The sequence below is a fragment of the Heteronotia binoei genome, chromosome 9 (assembly GCF_032191835.1).
Source record: "Heteronotia binoei isolate CCM8104 ecotype False Entrance Well chromosome 9, APGP_CSIRO_Hbin_v1, whole genome shotgun sequence".
NCBI classification, from domain to species: domain Eukaryota; kingdom Metazoa; phylum Chordata; class Lepidosauria; order Squamata; family Gekkonidae; genus Heteronotia; species Heteronotia binoei.
The window spans coordinates 110636990-110659244 of record NC_083231.1 but is presented as its reverse complement, the minus strand read 5'-3'; the positions used below and the strand labels follow the sequence as shown (position 1 = coordinate 110659244).

General features: G+C 45.9%; 1 protein-coding gene across 2 annotated transcripts in view; it reads right to left on the bottom strand.

The window, feature by feature from the left end:
* Nucleotides 1–9964, bottom strand: part of MOB1B (MOB kinase activator 1B) — a 63603-nt gene extending 53639 nt beyond the window's left edge. Inside the window, exon 1 of one of the 2 annotated variants that reach the window (XR_009555827.1) lies at nucleotides 9794–9930. Coding sequence is in view for 1 of the 2 variants with exons in the window: in XM_060247172.1 (XP_060103155.1) it covers nucleotides 9794–9807 (14 nt within the window). In the remaining variant the exon portion in view is untranslated. Of the gene's footprint in view, nucleotides 1–9793 lie in introns of both variants that reach the window. The other variant, XM_060247172.1, reaches the window with a different exon arrangement.
* Between the last annotated feature and the right edge of the window lie 12291 nt (nucleotides 9965–22255).

Genomic DNA, 22255 nt, shown 5'->3' with positions numbered 1-22255 from the left:
GAGCCACCTAGTGGGAAGGGCAGGATATAAATCTCAGATAAATAAATAAATAAAACGTTCCTGTTCTCCCCGCAGTGTCCGTCGGATTTCCCACTATCTGCGCCGAAGTTACAGGAAGTGCCGCGGCTTTTGCGTAGCAAACGTAAACTGGGTTTTAGCGGTTTACGTTTGCTACGCAAAAGCCGCAGCACTTCCTGTAACTTCGGCGCAGATAGTGGGAAATACGACAGACGCTGCGGAGAGAACAGGAACGTGACCGCGTGGTAAGCTGTGTGCGAAAACGGTCACAGTCTTTTCAACAGGTATGTAATTTGTTGTTGCTGATGTTTTAGACGTCATTCCTGTACATCAAAATTGGCCGTTGCGGAGCAACAACTGAAAAATGATATAGAGCAGACACTGAAAGAGAGAAGAACAGCCTTTCAAACTTCATGCCACTGACACAACATTTAGCAGGATGCATGCATCATATTCTTCTGCATCCGTGTAGGATTCAGGCAACAGCAATGGGATAGTCTGTTGCAGTGGAAGGACAATCCATCCCATATAGAAGCCATTTTCAGCTTCTTCCATAAAGAACTCTTGAGGCCCCACTGCTGTTAGTGGATTCAAAAGCTCTACGGCAGACCCAAGTCACTTAACCTCCTTACTCCCAGATTAATTCTTTCTTGACATTTCTACCTCCACCACCCAATCTAGACTCCATCTGTTTCTGCTGCATACTCAGAGATGAAAAGATTGACCTGCTCCCTTCTATTACTACTCCTTTGGTACATATGACTTAGTCAACATGGTAAAAGGTAAAGGTAGTCCCCCGTGCAAGCACCAGTCATTTACTGACTCTGGGGTGACGTTGCATCATGACGTTTTCATGGCAGACTTTTTAGGGGGTGGTTTGCCATTGCCTTCCCCAGTCATCTACATTTTCCCACAGTAAGTTGGGTACTCATTTTACCGACCTCGGAAGGATGGAAGGCTGAGTCAACCCTTAGCTGGCTACCTGAACCCAGCTTCTGCCGGGATCAAACTCAGGTTGTAAGCAGAGAGCTTGGACTGCAATACTTCAGCTTTACCACTCTGCGACACGGGGCTGCTTTAAATATACATACAAGGGACTAAAGGCATACAGCAGATTTTCCTATTGTGCAATGACATGGTAGTTGCTAAGCAGACATACACAAAGCAACTGGGTTACCTGGCAGTTACCTGCCCTGCAGAGGGCATCTGCAGCTTTCAAAATTTAGGCTGGGCAAACATATTCCTATAATAGAGGAGGACAAATTTATCTGTCTGCTGTGACTGTAACCACATATCTACAGTGATAATCCATGAATCCTAAGGTTAACTAACACACTTTAGTTTAAAAGTTCTAAAGCAGAACCAAAGAGTCTTGGAAGATAAATTTTAGCATCCTTAAACAAACCTATATTAAGGACGCTTTCAAACTTTCAAAATATAAGATCCAGAAGCAAAACACTTTCGATGTCTTTACTGCACAGACATCTTACTTTGATTCACCTTTTCCCCCAGTCTTAAAACATACTTAAGGCACATATATATATACAGAAGCTCCAGGCCTTGGAATGGGGTCCTATTTTAGGCGAAAAGCTAATTTCCTATTAGCTAACAACAGCAAGAAGCAGAGTACAGTTAGTAAGAGTTTAAATCACTCTAAAAAGCAGTGGTATTCTGCCATATGGCGTGCCTGTCGGAGCTATCTTTAACGGCTTTTCTGGGAACTGCAAGCTATGCTCTCTGCAACTATGCCATAATGTGTTCTTAAAGAAATATTGCCAAACTGATTTATTTGGAAGTCTGTATTCTGCCCCCCCACCCCCACCCCGTTTCCAATTAAATTGACTGTCCAAGAGCTCATCATGGAACCAGCATGGTATAATGGTTAAAATGCCTCACAAGGCCAGTCACCCGTGCTTCTTCCATTTGTTTCTGCCCGGGAATTAAGAGCACAGGGAGGGGCCCTCTTGACTGTCGCATCAATCAAAAAAAGATTGTTTGGTGGTGCACAAGAGAGGGCCTTTTCAGTGGCAGCCCCATGATTGTGAAATCCCCCCCTGGTCCCCCTCATTGTTGATCTTCAGGAGGCAGCTGAAGACAGTTTTATTGAGGGCCACATTTGATTGATTTACTAGCAGTCCTAAATTGTGATTTTAAATCATGGTTTTATATTCTTAAAGGTATTTTATCTATATCATGAGCCGCTTTGAGCTCCATAAGGATGAATGGAAGGGAAAGGTCCCCTGTGCAAGCACCAGTCGTTTCCGATTCTGGGGTGACGTTGCTTTCACAACGTTTTCACAGCAGACTTTTTACGGGGTGGTTTGCCATTGCCTTCGCCAGTCATCTACACTTTCCCCCTAGCGAGCTGGGTACTCATTTTACCGACCTCAGAAGGATGGAAGACCAAGTCAACCTCGAGCCGGCTACCTAAAAACCCAGCTTCCGCCAGGGATCGAACTCAGGTCGTGAGCAGAGAGTTCAGACTGCAGTACTGCAGCATTAACACTCTGCACCACAGGGCTCTTATAAGGATGAAGAGGGGCTAATAAAACGTTTTAAATAAAGGCTCAGCCTAAATAAATAAAGGCTCAATCTAGCCTATTCACAGGGTTCTTGTGAGGATAAAATGGATAAAGGGAGAGCCCTGAGCTTTCTGGAGAGGGCAGGAGATGAAAAATGAAGATGGATGGAGCAGTCCTATCAGCCACTAAGCAAGCATGGCAGGTCATGCCATCAAACACATTCTGGGGTTCCACCACAGGCATACTGCTCCTGCACCATCCAAAAGAGAAATATGCAGGGGTGGAATTCTAGCAGGAGTTGCTTTGCATATTATGCCACACTCCTCCAATGTAGCCAATCCTCCAAGAGTTTACAAAAAAGAGCCTTGTAAGCTCTTGGAGGATTGGCTACAACAGGGGTGTGTGGCCTAATATGCAAAGGAGCTCCTGCTAGAATTCCACCCCTGGAAACATATAAACAACGAAAAGTGCCATTTATCTGGAAGGATCGTGTGCATTCCTGCCGGGGGGGGATGGATACCGAAAAAGGAAGCAAGATCAAGATTCTGACTTCTTAGAACAAAAAATCAGAGAGAAGAACCAACAGAGGGGAAAGAACCCACCATCATGTCTGCCATCCATTGTGGACAGGGCTGGCGCGTGGGAGTTGACGAACTAGGCGACGGCCTAGGGCACCTTCCTCCCGGCACAATCGGCTGCTCCTCTGCTCCTGCCTCCCCCCCCCCACCTTGCGCGATCGGCTGTGCCTGGGCCCTTCCGCTTCCGCACCCTCTCCACCCAGCATGATCACAGCACACCGGGCTGCAACGCTGTGTCCTTCTTATCCTTTTTCTTCTAAGAATGTGCTGGAGAAGGTTTGACTCCCCCTCCCTTCCAGTTCCGGAAAGGAGGGGGGAGAAGCGTCCTCCACGCCTTAAAGTGGGAGAGAGCTGAGAAGAGGGGTCCCCCCGTGCTGTGTGTGACCTGATGATGTCACTTCCAGTGACGTCATCAGGCGTGTGCACATAGCATGCACAAAAAATTAAAACAAAAGGGATGGGGGGCTGAGTTCGGCCAGGGGCGCTGCAAACGCCAGCACCAGGCCTGATTGTGGACATCAACAAAAAGCCCCAGCCAAGACACAAAAAGCTCTTAACCCTCTTTTGAAAAAAGTTTTTACAAGCTGATAAAAGCAGAAAGGTGGCTCTCAGTTCCATCTTTCCAGTGAGTTTCCCCCACCTCCAAACACACACCTCCTACTTTGTAAAGAATCTTTCCAAGGCGGAAAGTTCAGGCGACTGGGTTTATGGTTTGGCAAGCTTAATGAATATCCAAAAATAGTTTGTAACAGTCAGAGAAACCTTAATTAGCCTAACTTCACGTTGAGAACATAGTTTTGAGCAAACCATGCCACTGCACCTTTTTAAAGGTTTACTCTAGCTCAGGAGTGGGGAACCTCTTTTCTGCCATTTGGATATTTATAACATCATTTGCGGGCCATACAAAATTATTAACTTAAAAAAAACAGTGCTCCGCCAAGGGAGAATGATTCAGGACAGCAAAATTAATCCAAATAATTTTTGGATTTTGTTTTTTCTATTTGAAGTCATGTGGGGAGAGCCTAATTTGGCACACACACACCCGGCCCACCGCCCTAGGCAAATGCCTAGGTCCAGGAATTTTTTTGAAGAGGCCGTCACATTGCTCAGTTTGGCCCAGCAATCCCAAGGGCCAGACCAAGTGATCTCCAGGGCCATAAACAGCCCTCGGGCTGGACATTCCCCACCCCTGCTCTAGCTACTTTGGGTGTAACAAAGCTATATTTGAACAGCAAAAGCCTCACAGGTCATAAGGTTGAACATATGAAGCCTTATACTGAATCACACCACTGGTCCATCAGAAGAAGACTGCAGATTTATACCCCGCCCTTCTCTCTGCATCAGACTCAGAGTGGCTCACAATCTCCTTTATCTTCTTGCCCCACAACAACCACCCTGTGAGGTGGGTGGGGCTGAGAGGACTCTCACAGCAGCTGCCCTTTCAAGGACAACTTCTGCCAGAGCTATGGCTGACTCAAGGCCATTCCAAGCAGGTGCAAGTGGAGGAGTGGGGAATCAAACCCAGTTCTCCCAGATAAGAGTCCACACACTTAACCACTACACCAAGCTGGCTCTCAGAGTCAGTATCATCTACTCAGACTCACAGCAGTGCTCCACGGTCTCAGACTGAGGTCTTTCCCATCATCTACCACCTGATCCTTTTCGCTGGAGACATCCGTGATTGAACATGCACCTTCTACAAGCCAAGCAGATGCTGTACCACTGAGCCATAGCGCCTCACTAAAGGTTGGCTAGAAAGACGGTAGTAACAAGGAGTGCTGGTAATGGTTGACGCGTTACACCCAGGACTGAGAGGCATGAGCACTGCAGCTGCCGCCAGCATGTATGCAGCATAAAAAAGTCATTACATAACTAATACGAAAAGGTTACCTCCACTCACCTGCATCACATTCTAGGACAGGGGTGGCTGAACTGTGGCTCATGAGCCACATGTGGCTCTTTCTCACATATTGTGCGGCTCTCAAAGCCCCCACAACCCCAAGGGCCAGCATGGAGAAGGCATTTGTCTCTTTAAATCACTTCTCCAAGCCAGCCAGTGGCTTGGAGAATACATTTAAAGTGGCTTTCTTCCCACCTCTCTCTTCCTCCCCCACCTATGTGCCTTTCTTCCACATCTTCCTCCCTCCCCCATTTATTTTCCTTCCTCACCAAAGGTTTATTTTCCTTCCTTCCTTCCTTGTGGCCTCTGACATTTATTCTATGCAGCTCTTGCGTTATGCAAGTTTGGCCACCCCTGTTCTAGGAGCCATTTCAGTCCAGTAGACCTACAGAGGCAGGTAAAGATATTCGCCAAATATTTTTACTTGTAAAAATGGAAGTAGGGCCTTGTAAGGCATGAAATTTCGGCCACTACTGTAGATGATTTTTAATTAATGGTTTACAACATTTCTATGTCACCTTTCCACCCAAATAGAGTCCTCTCCCCCCCCCCGGCAGGTAAAATTAAAGGACTGGCTTATCCCAACATTGCCCAGGTAGGCACAAAATTGTATTATAGGATCAGGACCAAAAGAGGCTTTATACAATTATGCAATACATTATTTTACTGCTGATCTCTTCTGCCTCTTTCCCAGGAACTTATTTTGTAAGTTACTGAACCAGCTTTCCTTAGTTGTTGTAATTATCCTGCTTCCACTCCCACCAGAAAGAACGGAAGATGATTTGACGGTGCTTTTGAACTAGAACCGCAATCAGCCCACTTTCTTTAACATGTCAGCCAGCTACGGCCTTTATCTATTTTTATAGCCGTATTTTGTGAGTAATCTTTTTCATGCTCTAGCCTTTCCAGTTAGTGCTGATGTTAACTTTTAATAGTTCAAAAGACGGAACAGCTGCCGTTTCCACAACAGTCAAAATGCTTTGCACGAAGCACGGAATTTTGAACGGCTTTAAAAGGCCTACAGAATTTAGGCCGCAATCCTCCACGATATTTTTTTCTGAGGGCTGTGAGCATCTATACTATGTTTTCTCAGAAATCAAGACTCGCTGAAGTCCACGGAAGTGACTGTTAAATAAACATGCAAAATCCCCATAAGCTTATTTTCTCTGCAGAAGTTTAATATGAGGAGGGCAGGGACACATCCTGTACACAATTGTGTGGAAGGCTCCCCCCTTAACTCTAAATTTAAAGTCTGTCTCCCCTCCCTGCTAGTGAAGGATCACCCTCAAACAAAAGGCTCCCCCCTCTCTTTTCAAGCTGCAAGACCAAAAATGCAAGTTTATTTTCTGCTATAAAACATTGTGGTATACAGAGACTTATAAGGTTGTCAAATAGCGTGCAATCAACTTCTAAATTTAAATGCATACCCTTTTAACTTTTTTTAAAGAAAACCAAAATCACAGCTTCGCCTCCAATGCAGAAGGTACTTTAAAAATAGGCCTAAAAAAAATACATCACAGCTATGATCATTGGCAAGAGTACAAAAGGAGGAAGGGGATTTTCTCAGTGTTATTGTCCAAGATGTCTAGCCCCCTTAAAAACAAGGCCAGCTGCCTTTGCTGCTGTAGCTTCAGAAGGGGGGGGGGGAACCTCATTGTAAGCTGGGTATGTCTGTGGCTGTAAAAAGTCATCCCTTACTTAATCACAAGCACCACTTAAGAGAGAGATCTGGAGTCTTTTGAAAAGGAACACATCCTTAAGAAATGGAAGAGACTGTTGGGAAAGGGGGGGGCGGTATGATTGATTGCAGGATTCCTGTATTCCCATAGGGGAGAGAGCAAGCCCAAGGATGTAATTTCATTTCATGGCTACAAAAAGAAACCACAGGGAACTCTCCCAAGCTGCTGTCTAAAGGAAGGGGGGCTTAAGAACTGGCAGTCATAGGGGCTATCCACCAAGACCACATCTCTGTCACCTTTCACATACACCCTTTTACCACATGCAACACTCCCAGGGATGTCCATGTTAACCCACCCCTTGCGTTTTAATACTTTTTATATTTTCAGACAACACCCAGCAATCACAAGTGCTTCTTGCACACACATTTCAGCTCACATGCTATGGGAGCAAAATATCCCCATGTTTTGGAAACGGGCAGCAATTGAGGGGGGCAGCTAACCAACATAGCCTTCCCCTCTCACGTCTTCAAAATACAAGAAACTGTTTCAGACTTCCTAGACGGCCTCCCCTAATCCTTTCTCTCACTAGGATTCCATGCTAATGGAGGGAGGGGGGGTGCACTTCAAGGAGAGAGCCAGGAATATAAACCATAGTTTCAGTGCAGGGGCTGAGCTGCTACATAGATGAGAGCAAAGCATAGCATCCATAGTTTTAGTGCAAGGGGTAGTGGAAGCTGCTATATATATAAGAATCAGGTATATAACCCATAGTTTTAGTGCAGGAAGGAGGGGCTGTAAAGCTGCTATAGCCCGTAGTTTTAGTGCAGAAGGGAAGGCGGCCTATAAGGCTGCTATACTCATAAAAGTCAGGCATATAACCTATAGCAGGGGTGTCAAACATGCAGTTCGGGGGCCGAATCAGGCCCTCGGAGGACTCCTATGAGGCCCCCAAGCAACTAGCTGTCATCGCCTTCCTTCTCACTCTCTCTTGCTTCCTTCTACATAACAGCTTGCTTTGCAAGGCTTGCTCAATTGCACAGGAGCTATAGAGCAAAACCTCTATTTTCTCCATTGGCTGAGGCTCCTCCCTTGGGGAGAAAGGGGGGAGGAATAGCTTGCTTTGCCAGGCTCTCTCAGTTGCACAGCAGAACTACTGAGCCAAGCCTCTCTTCCTTCTGTTGACTGAGGCTCCCTCCCCAGAAGGAAAGAGCCAGAGCTTCCTTAGCCCAGTTCCCTGGAGCCCATGGGAGAAATACAAAGAAAGCATCTTTAAAACCAATGAGTGCTAACATTTTAAGCATGCTTTTAAGTTTTTTTAAATATATATATTTGTGTTTGTCTGTGTTCTTTATAAAAATATATCTCTCTGCTACCTCTTAAATAGGTACACACATGGCCTGGTCCGACACAGCGTGGCCCGGTCTGGCAAGGTCTCATTTATGCCAGATCTGACCCGCATAACAAAAAAGTTTGACACCCCTGACCTATAGTTTCAGTGCTGTGGGGGGGGGGGGGCGCGGGGGCTATAAAGCTGCTATAAGAACCAGGCGTATAACCTGTAGTTATATAAGGCTGCTACACCTATAAAAGCCAGGCATATAACCTATAGTTTCAGCGCTGGGGGAGGGGGGGCTATAAAGCTGCTATACTTATAAGAACCAAGCATATAACCTGTAGTTTGAGTGCAAAGGAGGGGGGCTATAAGGCTGCTATACCTATAAGAAACGGGCATATAACCCATAATTTTCATGAGGTGGGAGAACTGATCTCTTTATCTATCTATCTATGAGCCAGGCATATAATCCATAGGTTAAGTGCAAGGGGAAGGGGGCTAAAAGGCTGATATATAGATATAGGAACCAGGCTTATAATCCATAGTTTGAGAGCAAGGGCAGAACTACTATACGGATCAGAGCAATGCATATAACCCATAGTTTTAGTGAGGGGGGAGAATCTATCTATCTATCTACCTACCTACCAACCAATCCATAGGTTGAGTGCAGGGAGAGGGGGGCTATAAATCTGGTATATATACAGGAACCAGGCATATAACCCATAGTTTGAGAGCAAGGGTAGAACTACTATATGGATCAGAGCAATGCATATAACCCATAGTTTTAGTGAGGGGGGAGTATCTATCAATCTACCTACCTACCTACCAATCCATAGGTTGAGTGCAGGGAGAGGGGGGCTATAAATCTGGTATATATACAGGAACCAGGCATATAACCCATAGTTTGAGAGCAAGGGCAGAACTGCTATATGGATCAGAGCGATGCATATAACCCATAGTTTTAGTGAGGGGGGAGAATCTATCTATCTATCTATCTATCTATCTATCTATCTATCTATCTATCTATCTACCTACCTACCTACCTACCTACCTACCTACCTACCCACCCACCCACCAACCTACCAATCCATAGGTTGAGTGCGGGGAGAGGGGGGCTATGAAGCCGGTATATATACAGGGACCAGGCATATAACCTATGGTTTGAGAGCAGGAGCAGAACTGCTATATGCATCAGAGCCAGGCACCTAACCCATAGTTTTAACGAGGAGGTGGGGAGACTTGCTACAAATGCAAGAGCCACCCAGATAACCCCTAGTTCTAGTCCTGGGGTGGGAGGAGTTGCTATAACCGAAACCAGCGACAGGAAGACGCAGACGCAAAGAAAAAAATTAATCATACTGCTTCCTCTATTTTAGCTTTGCAGGAGGAGGAAGGAAGAAACCCCATGAGGAGGGGGGGGGGGGGCTGGGAAAGGTTTGTGCAAAAGGGAAAGGAAAGGAAAGGAAAGGAAAGGAAAGGAAAGGAAAGGAAAGGAAAGGAAAGGAAAGGAAAGGAAGGCGGGGGGGAGAAGGGGAAAAGCCCCATAAGAGAAGGAGCCGAAGGTGCAAGAGGCGGGGGCGGCCATGAGAGGCGAAGGGCCGGCCGACAAAGGGCTGCGAGGGCGGGGAAAGCGGAGCAGGCCCCGAAGCAGCAGCAGCGGCAGCCCCCCTCCCCCGTTTCTGAGGCAGCCCTGCCCGGGTTCTTTCGAGGCCCAGGCCCGGCCGGGCTGTCACAGGCGCCTTCCCCGCCTCAGCCGCACTTACAACAAGAAGCTCATGGCGGCGGCGACGTCGTCGGAGCGGGACGAGCAGCGGCTGCCTCAGCTGGGCTCCCCAACGGCAGGCAGGGAGAGAAGGCAGCCCCGGCGTCGGGCAGGCAGGCAGACGGCGGAGCGAGCGCCGCGGGGCGGGGACTGACGGAGGCCAGACGCGGCCGGGAGCCTCCCCCAGTGTCGGAGTTTCCCGCCTCCTTCCCGCCCGCTGCTCGGGGTGTGGAGGGCGCCCCTCCTCGGCCCTCCGCCGCCCGCTTCCCGCGCTCCTCCTCGGCCCTCCGCCGCGCTTTCTTCATCGCCGCCTCTGAGGTGGAGGGTCGGGTTTGGGGACGTTTGACGGAGTCATAGATATAAGAACAATAAACGGATAAAAGGAAGCCCTTCTTCACCCAAAGGGGGATTGACACGTGGGATTCACTGCTACAAGCATAGACAGCTTCAAGGGGGGGGTTAGATAAAAATATGGAGCAGAGGTCCATCAGTGGCTATTAGCCACAGTGTGTTTGTATATATGTGTGTGTGTGTGTGTATATACACATACACACACACACACATATTGGCCACTATGTGACACAGAGTGTGGGACTGGATGGGCCACTGGCCTGATCCAACATGGCTTCTCTTGTGTTCTTATGTGACACAGAGTATTGGACTGGATGGGACATTGGCCTGATCCAACATGGCTTCTCTTATGTTCTTATGTGACACAGAGTGTTGGACTGGATGGGACATTGGCCTGATCCAACATGGCTTCTCTTATGTTCTCATGTGACACAGAGTGTTGGACTGGATGGGACATTGGCCTGATCCAACATGGCTTCTCTTATGTTCTTATGTGACACAGAGTGTTGGACTGCATGGGCCATTGGCCTGATCCAACATGGCTTCTTATGTTCTCATGTGACACAGAGTGTTGGACTGGATGGGCCCTTGGCCTGATCCAACAGGGCTTCTCTTATGTTCTTATGTGACACAGAGTGTTGGACTGGATGGGCCATTGGCCTGATCCAACATGGCTTCTCTTATGTTCTTATGTGACACAGAGTGTTGGACTGGATGGGCCATTGGCCTGATCCAACATGGCTTCTCTTATGTTCTTACGTGACACAGAGTGTTGGACTGGATGGGCCACTGGCCTGATCCAACATGGCTTCTCTTATGTTCTTATGTGACACAGAGTGTTGGACTGGATGGGCCACTGGCCTGATCCAACATGGCTTCTCTTATGTTCTTATGTGACACAGAGTGTTGGACTGGAGGGGCCATTGGCCTGATCCAACAGGTCTTCTCTTATGTTCTTAAAGAATACATATCCCTAACCAATGTTCCATCTGAGCTGCAGAGTCTTGTGAGGAAAAATTCTACTTGGTGAGCTACTGGCATGAAAGTTGTGAGCTACTGCGTAAGTTGGTGTGCTCTGGGGTCATTTTTCCTGAGCTGAGATAAAAAGGTGTGAGCTGGAAGCTACAAAATTGTGAGTTAGCACACACTAACTCAGCTGAGGGAACACTAAGAACACAAGAGAAGCCATGTTGGATCAGGCCAATGGCCCATCCAATCCAGCACTCTGTGTCACACAGTGGCCAAAAAAAATTATATATATAATTATATATATATATATATACACACACACACACTGGCTAATAGCCACGGATGGACCTCTGCTCCATATTTTATCTAACCCCTCACTGATCCTGAGTGTGAGTTAGCTCACAGATTTTTAGCTTCCAGCTCACACATTTTTGTCTCGGCTCAGGAAGGTTGGCCCCAGAGCACACTGTTATGCAGTAGCTCACCACTTTAAGGCCAGGAGCTCACAAAGAATTTTTGTTCACAAGACTCTGCAGCTTAGTGGGAACATTGATCCTGACAGGATTCCTTCTTCCTTCTAGGGCAAGGGTCCATTTGGTCAATTTGACCAAATGTCCTTTCAGTTTGTTAGTTTCAGTTTATTTCCATTTATATCCCGCCCTTCCCACCGAAGCGGCTCAGGGCGGCTCACGACATATAAAATCTAACATAGAGTTTGGTTTTAAAAATACATCAATTTGCAACACTGTTTTGCTATTGGATTTTAACTTTGTACCATTTTGCATGCTTAACCACTGCCCGCCAGCTATATGTAACTGCTCACTGTACACCATTCCTTCATCTGATGAAGTATGCATGCATACGAAAGCTTGCATTCTGAATATAACTTGGTCTCAAAGGTACTACAGGACTTCAAACTTGCTTAATGTAAGAGCCACAGAATAAATGTCAGATGTTTGAGAGCTGAAAATAGATGGGGGAAGAAAGGTGAAAAGAGAGCAACTTTAAATCCATCTTCCAAGCTGGCCAGTAGAGTGGTGAGGGCCTCAGGAGCCACACGATATGTGTAAAAGAGCCACATGTGGCTCCCGAGCCACAGTTTGGCCACTCGTGTTCTGGGGCTTTGCTACAAGGTGATAAGCTCTTCCCTTCACCAGCACTACCACGTGGGAAGGCTGCAGCTGACGAATTCCTGAAGCCAGATTTATTTTATTTTCATTTTTAGGATGGCATGGCCACCCCCAAACAACACTGTTGTATAAAAAGCTACTTTTGATTCACAGATTTGCATGCATCCATTTTTGGACTGACTAAAACTTGGGACAGCGACTGCCCGTTAACTATACATGATTGCCCGTAGAGAATAATGAAGACCATGCTTGCCCTAGTTTTAGTAGGTCCCATATATTTTATTATTGTATTCTTCCGTGCTGCTTTTCTGCCAAACAAGGAATGCAAAGCAATTTAAATCCATTAATAAAAAGCAACACATAAATAATTCAAATTGCACAACAGAAAGGCGGAGAGTAAAATTAAGCCAAATTATACAGTTATCCAAAGAATACAGCACAAATCCAATCAAAGAACAGAAGCCTAGGGCCAAATAAACAGCAAATTTTCCTGGCGGAATGAGGATTTGAACCTGATTCTGCCATATATAGTCCAGAGGCCTGTGGCTGCCACTGACACCTTTTCTGGTACTCACCAAGTGTTTTTAGAAAGTGGGTGAGGTCAGGCAGGGCCTTTTGCCCAGCAAGACTTCTCATTGGCAATTGGAGATTTGATTGGCTGTGCAGATTTTATAACATGTTGCTTTGGCAGCAGCTGCTGCCACAGCACAATGATCTGCAGTGTGTAACTGAAGTTAAAATGTGGCAATCGTTCTGTGGCTGGCTCCGCCTCCTTTGGCAGCCATTTTGTTGCTGTGCCCATCAGGCTGTGTCAGAATTCCAAATGTGCCTGCAGGCTCAAAAAATTGTTCTAGTTCAGCTCCCCAAATACCTTACACCACACTGGCTCACGACCTGTACAGATAAACATACAGTGTCCCCGGACTCAGAGAAGCCAGACTGGTGGCAACCCAAGCAAGGGCCTTCTTGAGAGCCAGTTTGGTGTAGTGGTTAAGTGGGAGAACCGGGTCTGATTCCCCAACCCCTCCACTTGCACCTGCTGGAATGGGCTTGGGTCAGCCATAGCTCTCGTAGAGCTGTTCTTGAAAGGGCAGCTGCTGTGAGAGCCCTCTCAGCCCCACCTATCTCACAGGGTGTTTGTTGTGGGGGAGGAAGATAAAGGAAATTGTGAGCTGCTCTGTGAGTGGAGGGCAGAATATAAACCCAATTCTCTTCTTCTTCTTCTTCTGGGTTTCAGCCCCACGCTGGTGGAATGAGCAACCTGAATAGGTTATGGCCCTGTGGGATCTAACAGTTCTGCAGGGCCTGTTAGATGGAGCTCTTCCACTAAGCTTTTGACTGCTACATCTGTTATCTTTGCCTGGTCAAACTTGAGTTGGTATCTTGTTTGAACAAGATGGAACTGAATGATGATCAGTGGTTGAACTGGTCACCATAGAGCCTGGCTTTTAGATTCAAATTACATCTGGATAGGGTTGCCAGGCATAATTCAAGAAATATCTGGCTTTTTTAAACTATCTGGCTTTTTCAAACTTAGAGGGTCTTTTGAGGAGAGGCACTGGATGCTATGCTGAAAATCTGGTGCCTCTACCTCAAAAAACAGCCCCAGCCCCAGATACCCGCGGATCAATTCTCCATTATTCCCTATGGGAATCAGTCTGCATAGGGAATAATGCAGTGCCCAGCAGACATCCCCCCTCCCCCGCTGTCTGATGACCCTAAAGTGGGGGGAGGGGCTCCAAACTGGGGAAATCCTCTGCCCCCACCTGGGGATCGGCAACCCTATTGAGCCTCCAGGCACCTTTGGAATTCTGATATAGTGTAGTGAGTGGAGGAGTCACAAAATGGCTGACATAAAATGGCTGCTGTTGGAGGCGGAGCTAGCCACAAAATGGCTGCCGCAGCTTACCATCATTCGCACAGTGAAGATATGCTGTGGTGGCAGCTGCTGCCAAAACACTTTAAAAATTGTGACGAGCCAATCACATCTCCAGTGCTAGACAAAAGCTTCCCCGTCCCCACCCACTTTCCAAAAATACTTGGTGGGGCTAATAGCCATCATATCTGCAGGCTGGCACCACACCGGGGACCCCAGTATAGGATCTTTATCGGTTGCATCTGTGGTATCTTTTTAACCAAACATTATATTTTCCTAAAAATAGAACTTAGAAGTCTGTGTACCAAATTTGTAATTGTATGTTTTTGACCACTGGGTGGTTGTCTGAGCAATATTATATAGGGCCACAATCGGGGGGGGGGGGGGGGGATTAATATTATCTCCCAAGAGTTTTGAAAATTTTCAGCTTCATGGACATTTCAGAGTGCTTCCTTATGCTGTTTAGTAGGGTGAATAACCTCAGATGACAGGTCAGATTTATCATATCTTAGCAATTTGCAGTTATGTAACACTGCCGCACTTCCCTACTCGGTGCCTGGGGTAACCATTACAACTGACCCGGAACTCTTTTCAGTAAGACAACGCTGCAGCGATAGAAAGAAAATAAAATTCACTTTATATATTCCCATGGCAGTTACTTAAACCAAAATAGTATTGTTAATTTGCAGCAGTGACAATTACATTCACCCTGCTATTAACCTGCATAATTCCATCCAGGAGGTTAGAACGGGAGGATAATTGGTCAAAGCAGAAATACACTGGATAGTTCAGGGCTTTGTCTCAGGGTTTTCCCATTTGCTTATTGCATGTAATTTCCCTTCTAATTTCTATTCTAGTCAGAAGCACACTTTTTAGGTGGTCAAGTTAATTGTTTTAACTAAAACAATTTCAAAAGAGTCTGAATTAACAACGTAAGCTTCAAGACTAAAAATTACAATTTCAGTCATGCAATTTACCACATCAAAACCTTTCAGTCCTCCAAGGCATAGACTTACACTTCTAATCTTGGTTCGGATATGCTATCAGTGAATCATCCCCGTTTCCCCCCTCACAACAACCCTGTGATGTGTGTTAAGCTAAGAGTGGGCCTATCACACACAGTTACCTCACAAGGTGGTTGTGAAGGGGGGGGGAGAAGAAGATGATGTTGGATTTATATCCCGGCCCTCCTCTCCGAATCTCAGAGTCTCAGAGCGGCTCACCATCTCCTTTACCTTCCTCCCCCACAACAGACACCCTGTGAGGTGGGCGGGGCTGAGAGGACTCTCACAGCAGCTGCCCTTTCAAGGACAACTCCTGTGATAGCTATGGCTGACCCAAGGCCATTCCAGCAGCTGCAAGTGGAGGAGTGGGGAATCAAGCCCGGTTCTCCCAGATAAAAGTCCACGCACTTTGCCACCACACCAAACTGGCTCTCGAAAGGAAGAGAGGAGAACAATGTAAGCTGCTGTGGGTCCCATGGGGAGAAAGGTGGGTAAGAACAGCTACATCCTTCAAAGCCAGTTGACTTTAAAGAAAACTTTGAAGGGTGTAACTGCTTATTTATTTATTTAATTCTATTTATATCTCACCCTCCCCACCAAAGCAGGCTCAGGGTGGCAAACAAGGCCAATAGTCAAAATTAAATACATTAAAACCAGTTAAAACCGCAATCACAATTACAGCATTAAAACTAATTAAAATAGCCAATACAATAACATCAAGTGCTATATTTGTACTATATTTGTGATGGCAGTGTAACAGTCCTTTCCAGATAATCTCTCCAGATCATCTCCAGATGTAGGGTTGCCAATCCCCAGGCAAGGGATCATGTGGCTCTTTCACGTATGTTGTGTGGCTCTTGAAGCCATCACCCGGCTTGGAAAAGGCATTTCTCTCTTTAAATCACTTACCCAAACCAGCCAGCAGCTTGGAGAATGCATTTAAAGTTGCTTTCTTTCCACCTCTCCCCCAATTTTGCCTTCCTTCCCTCCTTCCTATCTTGCAGCTCTCAAACATCTAACATTCATGGCTTGTAGCTCTCAAACATCAGACATTTATGTCTTGCGGCTTTCAAACATCAAACATTTATTCTATGTGGCTCTTATGCTAAGTAATTTTGGCCACCCGTTTTAGCAGGAGGGCAGAGGCAGGGAGTTTGCTTACACAAGCATCGCTCCTCTCACAGTAAATAAAAACTCAGCTACTATTGAAATGTATGGCTGATTTAAGAAATGAGAAATAAAAAATAATTTCAAATATTCTGGCTAGAAAACACTAGCAAGTAGGAAAGACTGACTGGCTGATAAGGTATCTGGAATAATCCACATTAGGTCAAATTAATTGTTTCAGATTGGGAAAATGTAAGAAAGACAACCACAGGTTTCAGAGTTTTGACTGCAGTCGGGACAAATACACAGCGTACCAGAATTGCTGCTTTAATCGGAACATACCTAGGGAGATTTTAACAATGTGAAATTTGATTTTGTTTGAACAGCTACAATTATCTCATACTTGCGGTCATCGCGTTTGAATTAGTTAACATGGAACCATTATTAAATATAACAGCACTTGGACTTTTATCAATTAGATGCTACCAGGAAATTAACTTAATTGGCATCTGCAATAAACATTTTATTGAAACTGACCAAAGCCTTCTGGCTTATGAATTAAGTACTTTGCTCATGTTTACAGATTCTAGTTTGTTTTTCACTGATAAGCCCTTTGGTGAGTACTGTTGAAATCACACTTTTAATGTTAACAACATTTTTATATTCACTTGGGACACGTACGTGAGGCGCATGCCATTGTGGGGGGGGATGACCGTTGCCCTGGGCCTCACATATCTGCACTGACCCAAATAAATAACAAAGCTGCAGTCAAAACTCATCATGATCTGCTCTCTCCATAAAACTGGATCTTTTATTATAAATGTATTCGAACTTATCTCCACGGGAGGGAAAGTTTTACAAAAATCTTGACAGTTCCAAATTAGAAAGCGTGTTAGTTTATATTAGCAAAATAAAACAGAAGCCCAGTGGTACTTTAAAGCCAAACATTAAAGAAGAAATGTTGTTAGGTCTTGAAGGAGTCACTGAACTAGTTTTAGTGATTATTGTCTTATTGATGTGTATTGTTAACTCTGCACTTGATCAAAAATCAAGTCCAGTGGCCATTTTAAGACCTACGAAGTTCTATTCAAGGTATATTGTGTACATGAACACTTCTTCAGATACGTTTAAATGGATGCTTGGGGCTCTTTAGCTTGGAGAAACGTCGACTGCGGGGTGACATGATAGAGGTTTACAAGATAATGCATGGGATGGAGAAAGTAGAGAAAGAAGTACTTTTCTCCCTTTCTCACAATACAAGAACTCGTGGGCATTCAATGAAATTGCTGAGCAGACAGGTTAAAACGGATAAAAGGAAGTACTTCTTCACCCAAAGGGTGATTAACATGTGGAATTCACTGCCACAGGAGGTGGTGACGGCCACAAGTATAGCCACCTTCAAGAGGGGTTTAGATACAAATATGGAGCACAGGTCCATCAGTGGCTATTAGCCACAGTGTGTGTGTATATATAAAAAATTTTGCCACTGTGTGACACAGAGTGTTGGACTGGATGGGCCGTTGGCCTGATCCAACATGGCTTCTCTTATGTTCTTATGTTAGCAGTGAGCAGTAAATTACAGCATAATGAAGATGTTTAACAGATTAAAGGATCAAACAGGAATGATAAGAACATAAGAGAAGCCATGTTGGATCAGGCCAATGGCCCATCCAGTCCAACACTCTGTCACACAGTGGCCAAATACAAACACACACACACACTGTGGCTAATAGCCACTGATGGACCTAAACTTAGTTTCTATGGTGACCATTTATTTGGGTTTAATTCCGGGGTGGGGAGAGAGAGGAACATAGTGAAGGAAATAAATATGTCAAAATTGGAGGTTAATGGACAGATGTGTCCTTAATTGTGGAATGCTGAGAGTAATTAACTGACACCCTGCCTTTATGATCCATGGGTTAAACATCTTCTCAATAAATGTTTAATGTAGTCTGGAATTCTGTTGTACAGTACACCACAGAGCAGGGGTGGCCAAACTTGCTTAACCTAAGAGCCATGTAGAATAAACATCAGAGGTTTGAGAGCTGCAGGGAAGGACGGAAGGCAGCCAGGCAGGCAAATAGATGAGAGGGGAAGGTGGAAAGAAAGTAACTTTAACTTTAAATGTATTTTCCAAGGTGCCATCTGGCTTGGAAAAGTGATTTAAAGAAATGCCTTCTCTGAACTGGTTGGCAGGGTAGTGGTTGCTTCGAAAGCTACACAATACGTGTGAAAGAGCCACAGCGTGGCCACCCCTGCCACAGAATCTTCCCTCTGAAGCCGCTGTTCTATTTTCAGGGAACTCATCTCTGCAGATGTGCAGATCAGTTGTGATTCCAGCTGAACTCCAGGCCCCACCTGGAAGTTGGCAGTCCTTGCATGCCTCTTATAGGGTTGCCAACTCCAGGTTTGGAAATACCTGCTGATTTGAGGGTGACACCTGGAAGAGTAGGGTTTAGGGAGCAGAGGGAACTTGGTAGGCTATGATGCCATGAAAACCAAAGTAGCCATTTTCTCTAGAACTGGAATAAATGTTTTAAATAAATAAATCCAGGTGGGTAGCCGTGTTGGGCTGAAGCAGCAGAATGAAGTTCGAGTCTAGTGGCATCTGGACTCCAACTCTATTCTTAAATAAATGAGTAATGAACAAACAAATGATTTATGCTGTCTGGAGATCAGTCCCAATTCCAGGAGATCTCCAGTCCCCACTTGGAAGTTAGATTCAGAGGAGTTAGCCGCGTTAGTCCAGCAGCACCTTTGAGACTAGAGGTCGTTTTGTAGAAAAATAGGTGGTGGAGCTCATCCAGGGATTGTTATGCAGCTGCAGCTACTATTCAATGGACAAGGTGGGAAGGAGGAGGTGGAGCTCTCAGAAAGGTTCAGGAGCTGAGCTCCTGCTGAATCTGAGGCCTGTTTAAGACTAACCAATTTTGTTGTAGCATAAGCTTTCGAGAAACACAGCTCTCTTCGTCAGCTCATGCATCAGATGAAGACAGCTGGGTTTCTTGAAAGCTTACACTGCAACAAAATTGGTTAGTCTTAAAGGTGCTGCTACTCTCTCCCACTTGGAAGTTGGCAACCCTAGTCTAACGAGGGAAGGGGAGAAGAGCATCCCCCTGGGCCAAATCCGCCCCTCAAAAGGATGCTCTACACCCCCCACCCTGCCTTAAAGACCCAACCTAGAGTTGCCAACCTCCAGGTGGGAAACAAACACAAATAGAACCCAAAGGTTATAGTGACAAATTACTAATATTTGTACAAAACAGCAATACAATAAAGAGGAACAAGTCCCTTTGAAGAACATCAAAAAGTGCCCATATCTTGAATCCAAATTGACTTGGGGCCAATTCCAGTTGATGCAAAGGCATTCAGTTTTTTTCATGTAGAAAGATGTTGGAATGCCCAGGAACGGCCTTTGCATCTACTGGAATAGGCTCCAAAGTCCATTTGGATTCAAGATATGGATGCTTTCTGATGTTCTTTTTCAACTTGTTTCTCTTTATTTTGGTAAATTTATATTTAGCCCTTGTTTCTCTTTATTGACTTGTTTCTCTTTATTTTGGTAAATTTATATTTAGCCCTTGTTTCTCTTTATTGACTTGTTTCTCTTTATTTTGGTAAATTTATATTCCGCCCTTTTCCAGGCTGGCTCAGGGCGGATCACATCCAAGTAAAACCAGTCAAATACAATAAAACCAATAAAATGCAATTAAAACAACACTACACAGTACTGAATAACAAAGGCAGGCGGGCTTATAGCGCAGGTTGGAGTATAATCAATGGCCCAGATATAATCGTTCAGATGACGGATCGCTGTGGGGGAGGATAACCGATGGTCCAGGGGTGGGGAACAGTGGCTCTCCAGATGTTTTTGCCTACAACTCCCATCAGCCCCAGCCAGCATGGCCAATGGCTAGGGCTGATGAGAGTTGCAGGAAAAAAACATCTGGAGAGCCACTGTTCCCCACCCCTGGCGGCAATAAGGAAAAGGACGCCTGCTTGCCTCAACCAAAAGCCTGGTGGAACAGCTTGGGGCTCTTTAGCTTGGAGAAACGTCGACTGCGGGGTGACACGATAGAGGTTTACAAGATTATGCATGGGATGGAGAAAGTAGAGAAAGAAGTACTTTTCTCCCTTTCTCACAATATGAGAACTCCATTGGCCTGATCCAACATGGCTTCTCTTGTGTTCTTATGCGACACAGGACTGGATGGGCCATTGGCCTGATCCAACATGGCTTCTCTTGTGTTCTTATACGACACAGAGTGTTGGACTGGATGGGCCATTGGCCTGATACAACATGGCTTCTCTTATGTTCTTATGCGACACAGGAACTGGATGTGACACAGAGTGTTGGACTGGATGGGCCACTGGCCTGATCCAACATGGCTTCTCTTATGTTCTTATGTGACACAGAGTGTTGGACTGGATGGGCCATTGGCCTGACCCAACATGGCTTCTCTTATGTTCTTCTGTGACACAGAGTGTTGGACTGGAGAGGCCACTGGCTTGACCCAACATGGCTTCTCTTATGTTCTTGTGTGACACAGAGTGTTGGACTGGAGGGGCCACTGGCCTGACCCAACATGGCTTCTCTTATGTTCTTATGTGACAGAGAGTGTTGGACTGGATGGGCCATTGGCCTGATCCAACATGGCTGCTCTTATGTTGTTCTGTGACACAGAGTGTTGGACTGGATGGGGCACTGGCCTGACCCAACATGGCTTCTCTTATGTTCTTGTGTGACACAGAGTGTTGGACTGGATGGGGCACTGGCCTGACCCAACATGGCTTCTCTTATGTTCTTGTGTGACACAGAGTGTTGGACTGGATGGGCCATTGGCCTGATCCAACATGGCTGCTCTTATGTTCTTCTGTGACACAGAGTGTTGGACTGGAGGGGCCACTGGCCTGAACCAACATGGCTTCTCTTATGTTCTTCTGTGACACAGAGTGTTGGACTGGATGGGCCACTGGCCTGATCCAACATGGCTTCTCTTATGTTCTTATGTGACACAGAGTGTTGGACTGGATGGGCCATTGGCCTGATCCAACATGGCTTCTCTTATGTTCTTATGTGACACAGAGTGTTGGACTGGAGGGGCCACTGGCCTGATCCAACAGGGCTTCTCTTATGTTCTTATGTGACACAGAGTGTTGGACTGGATGGGCCATTGGCCTGATCCAACATGGCTTCTCTTATGTTCTTATGTGACACAGTGTTGGACTGGATGGGCCAGTGGCCTGATCCAACATGGCTTCTCTTATGTTCTTATGTGACACAGAGTGTTGGACTGGATGGGCCATTGGCCTGACCCAACATGGCTTCTCTTGTGTTCTTCTGTGGCACAGAGTGTTGGACTGGAGGGGCCACTGGCCTGACCCAACATGGCTTCTCTTATGTTCTTATGTGACAGAGAGTGTTGGACTGGATGGGCCATTGGCCTGATCCAACATGGCTGCTCTTATGTTGTTCTGTGACACAGAGTGTTGGACTGGATGGGGCACTGGCCTGACCCAACATGGCTTCTCTTATGTTCTTGTGTGACACAGAGTGTTGGACTGGATGGGGCACTGGCCTGACCCAACATGGCTTCTCTTATGTTCTTGTGTGACACAGAGTGTTGGACTGGATGGGCCATTGGCCTGATCCAACATGGCTGCTCTTATGTTCTTCTGTGACACAGAGTGTTGGACTGGAGGGGCCACTGGCCTGAACCAACATGGCTTCTCTTATGTTCTTCTGTGATACAGAGTGTTGGACTGGATGGGCCACTGGCCTGATCCAACATGGCTTCTCTTATGTTCTTATGTGACACAGAGTGTTGGACTGGATGGGCCATTGGCCTGATCCAACATGGCTTCTCTTATGTTCTTATGTGACACAGAGTGTTGGACTGGAGGGGCCACTGGCCTGATCCAACAGGGCTTCTCTTATGTTCTTATGTGACACAGAGTGTTGGACTGGATGGGCCATTGGCCTGATCCAACATGGCTTCTCTTATGTTCTTATGTGACACAGTGTT